Source organism: Mustela nivalis, assembly GCF_964662115.1.
Source record: "Mustela nivalis genome assembly, chromosome: 7".
Classification (NCBI taxonomy): domain Eukaryota; kingdom Metazoa; phylum Chordata; class Mammalia; order Carnivora; family Mustelidae; genus Mustela; species Mustela nivalis.
In genome coordinates this window covers 104,875,548-104,884,410 of record NC_139026.1, presented here as the reverse complement: position 1 = coordinate 104,884,410, position 8,863 = coordinate 104,875,548, and the positions used below count along the sequence as shown (strand labels likewise).

The window sequence follows — 8,863 nt, the reverse complement described above, 5'->3', positions numbered from 1 at the left end:
AAGCTTCCTTTTGATGGGCCCGGAATCTCCATGTCATTAACACTCTTGCAGGGAAATTTCTCTCCTGTGGGCCACTCCCCTCTCCCCAAGTCAGAAGCAGCGTGTTGTAGGGCAATGCCCTGTTTTGTTTTGCTAACACTGGAGTTTGCATCTAGGCTCACATACTGAGCATGACCACGAAGGCGTGATGTGGTTAAAATGTACCCTAGGACCACCGGTCCGTGAATGGCGTGGGACAGCCTTGTCTGGGCTCCCACTAAAGCTGTGTCCTGGTGTCCCCACAGAAGAAGGGACCACTTCCTGGAGCAAGAGCTTGTGGCAGTGGGATCCTGCACACGGCTGCGGGGGAGAGCAACAGAAGCCTCGGTGAGTGGCAAGGATGCCCAGCCTGGTACCCGTGGGGCCTCGAATCAGCTGGTGAGCTGAAAACTGAGAACATGCATTTCTCCTCTGGAGCGCAGTCCGCCACCAAGCTTCCACCTGGACACTGAGTTGGACTCTAGTCAGATTGACCCGGGAGGAACGGGGGCCGAGTCCCAAGGATCAAGACCGTGCCCCGGGTTTCTGCACCGCAGGTGGGGTTGAGGTGTGCGAAAGACCATGATGAATGATGTCTTGAAAATCTCAGCCCCCACCCCAACCCCGGCTCTGGGAGGAAAGGTGTAACCTTTGAACCATCTTGGGCATCTTGGGTTTGTCATCGATTGCTATGTAAAATGGTGAGCCCCTTCCCTCCTGTGCCCCTGACCTCCCTCATCCTTGTATCTCTCCTTAGCCCTTGTTACTGGCTGAAATCCATTCCTCGGCGTCCTGTCTGTCTCTCCACAGAAAGGAAGCTCCACGAGGCCGAGATCTTCCCTCTTGGACTCTACCGTATCTCTCATCTGAGAACCGCATCTGGGACGTCGTAGGTGCTCAGTAAATACTGGTAGGAAGCAACAGAAAGAAAGAGGACCAAAGACAAGGAGACATATCTTTATAAAGAATGTTTCCATTTATTTTATTACTTTAAATCTGAGCCTGCATGAAGTGATGGCTAAGCTAGTTCCACAAGCTCCCCGTGACACGCACTGAGGACAAGCTCAGGTTTGGACCTCTGCCACTCACCATCACAGTCCAGTGGCCGCAGCAATCAGCCCTGCGACTTAATTTGCACCCAGTGGGGCTGGGACAGTCCTGGCTGCAAGTGACTCAGGGGTAATCTGCTCAAGGAGATTGTGGGAAGGGGTGAGGGATCCCTCAGGATGGGGGTTCACTTCTCTCCCAGCCTGTGGCCACCTGAGAGAGGGCACCTAAGGTTCCACAGGGAAGGCTCATGCCCCTTGGGTGCTCTGGGGTCAAGATACCCATTCTTTCGCCAAGTGACTCAAAATAGGGTACCATGTCCCTAAAAGGATACAAAGAGGACCTAAAAGAAACTTTAGCTTGAAGTTTCCGAGAAGCAGCCCCATTTCTCTTCCTGCCCGTGCTCACTCTCTCGCTCACTCTGACCTCTCTGCACACGCACACCGTTCCGAGACCCCAGCAGGCCAGACCCTGGCAAGTGCAGGCCACCACGCCCGCGCAGGTGCACAGCCGCGCTTTGTGAGGTCCCTGGCTGCGGCGTCCCTCCCGTAGCAGGGCTGGCTCGCTCACACGTTTGTGTGCTGGGAACCAGAGGACGCGATGCTGCCCGGCTGGCTCTGGCCCGAGGGGGCCCAGCTGGGTGCCCGGCTCCTGCTGCGACGTCCCCCTCCCAGGCTCCTCTGGGCCGGCTCGTCTGTCAGCTTGAGTTTCTCATGCTCCTCTTTCAGGAAGAAGTCCACCAACAAGCCCTTCTCTTTCTTGATCTGGTCGCTAATGTCCGTGGGGATGTCTGGGATCATCCAGTCCACGAGGACACTCAGGAACATCACGAGGTTCTGCCAAAAGCCAGGGAGGGGGGTTGAGAGGAGAGGCCCAGCCTCAAGGGACACCAGGACGCCCCCGGCTACCCCTCCCCGTCAGTAATGGTCACAGCAGTGGGACGGGTGGAATGGTGCCGTGGTGGGGGCTGTGGCGAGCACAGACCTGGAAGCAGGACACCACTGTGTCCTTCTGGCCTGGCTACTTACTAGCAGGTGCTCTGAGCCAACGTGCCGAGGGGCCCTGCAGGGTGGAGAAGGGAGAGTACCTGTCCCCCAGGTTGTTGGGACGAAATCAGTCAACAGCTCACATGGGGTGGGGCTGTCCCCATCCTGTCCTTCCTGGCCGGCTCTCCGCCTCCAGCGCCCTGCTCCAGCGCTCCCTGGGAAGTGGGCACAGGGCCCGCTGGCCTCCCTAGGGCTTCCCTGAGCCAGCTGCTCCTCTCTTGTTCCCAGCCTGCCCTCCGTCCTCCAGCTCAGAGACGGACATCTGGTTTCTGTGCTCAGTACTGGCCACAGCCCACCTCACCCTCACCCGATCCTGCTCTCTCTTCCATCCCGCGAAGCTGGTCACCTGGGCCAGGCTAGGGACCCTGCCTCCAGAGCCCCCTTCTCCATTCCAAGCCTCTGTGTGCACTCGTACTGGGCCTCCTTCTTCCACCTGCTGAGCCCCATCCCTGTCTCACGGCGCAGGTAGGACAGGACTCCCTTTCCGGCAGCATTTTCCATGGGAGTGGGGACCACGTCACAACAGCGCCAGCTCGGCCCGAGATGTGACCGCTCCTTTACAATCTGGTTCCCGCCAGTTCCCCAAGCCATGCTCTGCCCAGTTCACCCCCCAGTTGTGGCACTCTCTGCCCGAAGATCACACACACACTCTGAGGTCTAGGGACAGCAATGGGACCCAGTACAAGATCTTTAGGGCACAGCTGTCTTCCAGGCTCCAAACCTATTCCCACCTTGACCTTGAATCTCACTCACACCTAAGGGCCCAGGCGAGGGCCAGGGGACCAACTGCGGCTTTCAGGGGCTCCTGGGGGCTTCCCACACTCTAGAGCTGCTTCAAGTCACATTCTTTTAATCAACTTTTACGCAGTTAACAAGAGTTGCATGTCACCTGTGGGAAAGCCAGGGGACGCCTGCACGGGGGAGCAGCTTTTCAAATCCATCACCCCATCTCCCCAGAGGAAGAAGGGCTGTCTTCTTTAGGTGAAAGACTAGCCGATGGGCTTCTCTACTTCCTGGGCTGGGGTTGAGGCGGGATATCTTAGAGCCCCCCAGAGATCTGCCTTCAGGGAATACAAAAGCCAGAGGGAGTGGAAGAGAAAAGGATCTGGGCTCCTGCTTGAAGGGCGGCAGGACCCCGCGTGGGACCTGGGGCTGCGTGCCCACGGCTCTCAGCCGTGCAACCTGAGCTACGGCTATTGTCAGAGATAGCAATCGGGGGGCTCGAGTTTGCTATTCATCCAGAGGCATGGCCGGATGGCTCTGGGGCCCTCCTCGCCAGGTGTCTCAGGGGCCAGAGCACACTAACAAAGGAGGGAGCCAGCTGAGATCAAGAAGAACGGTTCCGAACTCGAGCCCCTTCTTGGGCTGCGGAGACCAGGCGGGGCTGTTTGTCTGCTTCAGGGTTGAGACTCTGGTCCCCACTGCCTTTCTCGCTTCCTTTCTTGTCTTAGGTCTCAGTGGGAATCTATCTCCACCCTGCATCTTACCCCACATATGTCCTGTAACCTTACTCTGCGTTCTGTTCTCTGCCAATTTACCCGTTAATGGAGGTCCTCTTGAGAGCGCTTCCTGCCTCCTCCGCTTTCGGGGACCCCGGTGTCACGGCACATAGGACACACGGAGCGGAGGGGCAGGCAAGGAGACATGGCTGTCTCTACCCCCGCAGCTGGGCTTCTCCTCCTTATCCGACCAGCTTACCTGGAAGATGATGACAAAAGCCAGACGGGCAGACAGAATGGCCCAGTACTGTTTGGAAAACTCATACGGGTTCGGGGCCCACGGCGGCTCTCGGTAATCCTTAAACCTGCCCAGAGAGAAATGTGGCGTTAGGACCGGGAAGAGATGGAGGGCAAGGGGTGCTTCTGACCCTCACGAAACAGAACAGCAGGCAAGCTCCTGGCTCCCAGATGTGGGAATTAGCAGGAAGCTGGAGGGAGGAATTCACGGCCTCACCAACAAGTGTCCATTGCATAAAATGACCAAAGTCCTAAAAAACAAACAAACAAACAAACAAAAAACACCCAGTGTTGGCCTGGAAATGCCATGAGCTCAAGAGGGGAGGAAGATGCCCAGAAACTGGACAGTTCTCAGCAGCCCGTGGGCTCAGCGGGGACACAGGTGCCTGCAGACAACCCCAGGTTTCCTTCTGACTGGCTACTCCAGGCCCACGGCCACAGAGACAGCTGTGTTCTCGCAGCCCAAGGATGGCCGACTCAAACCAAGCTCAAGGTTGAGTGACTGGGGGAATGGCTGTCATAATGATGGTTGGTCAGTATCCTTGTCTACTGACTGCATTTACGATCTGTCCATGTGGCTTAAGAAACAAAATGTCAGTGCCTGACATTTGCTCATGCCTCTTTCTCAGACCCGTGAAGAGATTTTCCTTACCGCTGCCTTTTCACCCCCATTCTGTGATGACTCTTGTTAAAAACCACTCATTTTCCGGGAACTTGGGTGGCTCAGTCACCTAATCGTCTGACTCTTGATTTCAGCTCAGGTCATGATCTCAGGGTGGTGAGATGGAGCCCTGCTTCGTGTTCAGCAGGGAGTCTGCTTGAGATTCTAGCCCTCCCTCCTCTTCTGCTCCCCACACCCCCTCCTGCCCCGCCTCTAAAAAAAAAAAAAAAAAAAAAAAGGCTCATTTTTCTCGGACTCACTTTTTTTTCTAAGCCTGGAAAAGTGACAAGAGCTGGTACCAGAAGAATTATGACCCTTCACGGAACTGTTTTCTCCATGGAATTCAACGATCTTTGACGTTTAGTCAAAGCAAAACAAGCCCTGGGGGGAAGGACTGGGGTGGTATTAGGCCACCAAGTGGGGTACAGGCTGCCAAGGAAGGCAGGGTGGGGACTCTGCATGACGAGGGGCCAACAAGGAAAATGACCTACACTGAACATGCCATACGCACCAATCCCCAAGCAAGGAGCTTTTCTGGAAACTTTCTCATTCAATCTCCATAGCATCCTCCAGCAGGTGCTGATATCCCCCATAGAATATAGGGGACACTGAGGCTCAGAGAAGATCAGTTACTTGCCCAGGTCTCTCTCCTGGCCAGCAAGGACACAGTCAACGTGAGAATCCAAGTCTGGATGAAGGCGGACCTTTCCTCTCTTGTCACAAAGCACCTCGCCAACAGCTGTGGTTTGAGGTAGGGGATTCAGAAATGGTTTTGGGGTTTTTTTGAATGATTTATTTATTTACTTGAGAGAGAGAGGTAGGGGGAGGGGCAGAGGGAGAGAGAGAATCTCAAGCAAACTCCCCACTGAGCGCAGAGCCCAATGCAGGGCAAGATCCCACCACCCTGAGATCATGACCTGAGCCAAAATCAAGAGTCAGACGCTTAATGGACTGAGCCAGCCAGGCGCCCCAGAAATGGGAGCTTTCTGTCCCTTCCCCACCTGGAATGAGCCAGCTGCCCTAAAAGATCCAGGTAAAAGCATGGTGGCTTCCAACTGTCCACAGAGATGCAGGAAGAAGGAAGGTAAAAAAGAGGAAAAGGAAAAGAGATACACACAAACAGAAAACGGCAGAGCGACAGAGTCAGCAACAGGAAGAGACAAACAGACATGGACAGTAAGCAGTTGACTAGGGTTGGGCAGGAGGCCAGGAGCTGCCCCTTCCCCACCCCCGCCCTTCCAACAGCTGATCACAGCTGTCGCAGGCTTGCTTTGACATCCGGCTGAAAAGCAAAGCTAACTGCAGCCCAGCAGTACACGGCGGGATTCCTCGTATCCGCGGGGCCGAGGACAGAAGCACGGCCAGCCCTAGATTAGGCTTGTTAACGGGAGAGAGGGAGAGCATGGCTAAATGGAGAGGGACACCTTCGGGTGGGAAAAAGCTCAAGCTCGCTGCCTTCCAGCTGCCCCTCAAAGGACCTCACGGCAAAAGCGGATCTATCTACTCTTCTCAAGACCTCAGGGGGACGGGCCCGACACCTAGCGCCCTTCCCCAGGTCAGTCCCATCTCTCCTGCTACAACCGAAGTCTGTTCTTCTCGTGTTCTAGCTCCACTTAGGAAGGAACAGCTGCTCACTGACCTTGCTCTAGGAGCTACCGCTCACTCATCTTTTTCCCAGTCTGGAAAGAATCCATAAGTAATCTAATCCTGGTCCTACCTCTGATATTAACTCACCACAGCTTTTGGAAGTGTCCCTTTGAGTGTCCAAAACATTTTTAAAATCTAACAAACACATGCACTGAATCAAAGATCTGGGGAAAGATTAACACAGATATTTCTAGAAAGCTTTATTTGAAAACACCACTATGCCAATGGGCTAAAGGTAGTTCTGGTAGGAACTAGAGGACAAACGATCCACGGAAAAGAACAATGCACAATTCAATGAGTTATGCATCTGTTCATATCTCCTTTTCTGAAGCTAACTTTTAAAAAAACCCCATGACCTACGGTAGTGAGAAATACATTGTCCTTTAATGCACACGTAAGTATACGTCACTGAGCTGAAAATCATACCCTCGCCATGTGCGATGAACCAATATTTTCTGAATCTATCGTCTCCTGTCTTATCCTATTCTCGTCTTTAAAATGCTGATCATGACCGACTAAAGTGATTTCCTAACCCACTCATGAACAATGACTCATAGATTGAAGAATATTATTCCCGTAAGCTTCTGCCACCAGGAAAGAACTGGTTATTTACATTCCAATGTAAATTCAGATTTCATCATTTTTTTCCAGTGTCATCCTAAGAAGTCAAGCTTATCAAATGTTTTCAGTGAGTAACAAGAAGACACTACTTAAAGAGATAATCATCTTTAAGACCTTTAAGACTAGAAATGGCCACAAAAGATAAGTGATGGGGTGTCTGGGTGGTTCAGTCATTAAGCGTCTGCCTTCGGCTCAGGTCATGATCTCAGGGTCCTGGGATCGAGCCCCGAATCAGGCTCCCTGCTCAGTGGGGAGCCTGCTTCTCCCTCTTCCTCTGCTGTTTCCCCTGCTTGGGCTCTGTCAAATAAATGAATAAAATCTTAAAAAAAAAAAAAAAAGACCAGTGACCAATGACCCTCACTGTGTCCACCACGACACATGAGCTGTCAGACAGGTCCGTCTGGTGTCTAAGCCCCATGCACAGCACTGGCAAAAGCATACACTTCAGAGTCACCAGGTGACAGCTCAGTGTTACATCTATCACTTTGGTTCTATGCTCTCTCACAAGTTACCCGACATTCTGATGGCCAAGGTGCTGGTCTACAAAGTGGCCTCAATGTTCCATGTGCCCCATCAACAACAGCTACTCTTTCCCCTTTGCCTGGAGGTGGCTGACACCGCTCCTGGGAAGAGGATAGAGCACATACACAACTGCTCCCAGGGCTTCTGGCATTCTGGGGAAGGGGGGGTCTCTGAGCCTCGTGGGCACAGATGTTACAGGTTTCGCCTCGCGCTGATATGAATCAGAAAGAGTCAGCTGGCGCCACAACTCCAGGGGCTTCTCTCAGGATTTGTGTCCAGGTAAATGGCACAAAATAGGTAAGCCTCAGGCCCGTGGGAGGTAGAGCTTCTGCTCCATTCCCAGAAGCTTTTGAAAGGCCTTTCAAAACCAGATGCTTCTCCCTGGTTGAGGGAGTGCGGTTCTCCCAAAGTCTCCCTAAGGGGCCAAGCACTGGGAGAACTCCCACATCTGGTCCCTTCCTGCACCTGCTGGCTGGGATTTAAATTTGGAGATAGGATTTTTAGGAGCCATTCCTAAACCTCATCCTCACCCCTCCAGAGCTCTCTTTATTGTCTTTGAGCCTTAATATTAATTTTGAGAGTCTCATAATAAGGAGAGGCTTGCAATTACAAACCCACTGGAGTGTCTAAAAAGCAAGTGTGCACTGGGAGTGGCCTCTGTCACTTACTAGCTATAAGGCCCTGAGAAACCTGTTTCTTTTCTCTGAACCTCAGCATTCTAATCTGTAAAGTGGAGCTTGCATCTCTGTGCTGAGCACACAGAAGTGCTCCAGCTCTCACCCACCGACCATAAATAAATGAGTATGGGCCTGCGTGTGTGTACATGTACATTAAATGTTAAAGGAAAGCACAGTGAAAATTAAATAAGACAATGCATGTGTCTGATTTCTGGAGGCTTCTACCAAGAATAAACACAATGGTTTCTCCTGGGAGATAATGACTGGGGTAAGGATGATCAAGAAAGACTTTTCCTTTTGTATATATACATATTTATACAGAATTGCTTTTGAATAAAAAAAAAGTCACAATTTCAAGAGGCTATAATTAATGGCAATATTCGGTGGACTCACATTTTAATACTAAGCTTTGAGGAGCAAAATTATAGCGTTAACTGAGACAGACTCATACACGGTAAGTGAAACTGGTAGAAAAATCATCATTATATTGTAGCTCTAAATTAATGTAAGATTATATCTAGATTGTTCTAACACTATGAAAAATCACATGGAGTTTGAATTTATACACTACCTAAAGAAATAACATTCCCATTAATCCGAATGTATTTCATTATTGTAAAACAAAGCCATGAAACCCCGTAAAGTTTCTGTGAGCTCACTTGATGTTAACTCACGAAAGAAAGTCTGAGAAAGACGTGTGGAAATGTCCCGTCGTGAGTACTGTTGGGGAGGTGCCTAGGACCAGGCAGAGGGGAGGGCGGATGTGGAACAGAGTCGGAGAGGCTGTCCGTTAATGTTTAGAGTTTTTAGTATTACGTGTATCATGAAATATATTTTTTTTTTTTTTGAAAGAAGCAGAAAGAATCTTTGGAGATCATTCGTTCCATG

The 8,863-nt window shown here is 51.6% G+C and overlaps 1 protein-coding gene across 3 annotated transcripts in view; it reads right to left on the bottom strand.

Annotated features, from left to right (window-relative positions):
• Positions 1–975: 975 nt before the first annotated feature.
• The window catches only part of ANO2 (anoctamin 2), a 342,917-nt gene continuing 335,029 nt past the window's right edge, over positions 976–8,863 (bottom strand). For all 3 annotated transcript variants that reach the window (XM_082742732.1, XM_082742731.1, XM_082742733.1), the window contains 2 exons: positions 3,810–3,915; positions 976–1,901 (listed from right to left, as the gene is read on the bottom strand). In XM_082742732.1, the coding sequence (XP_082598858.1) occupies positions 1,632–1,901; positions 3,810–3,915 (376 nt within the window). In that variant the 3' untranslated portion in view covers positions 976–1,631. The remainder of the gene's footprint in view (positions 1,902–3,809; positions 3,916–8,863) is intronic.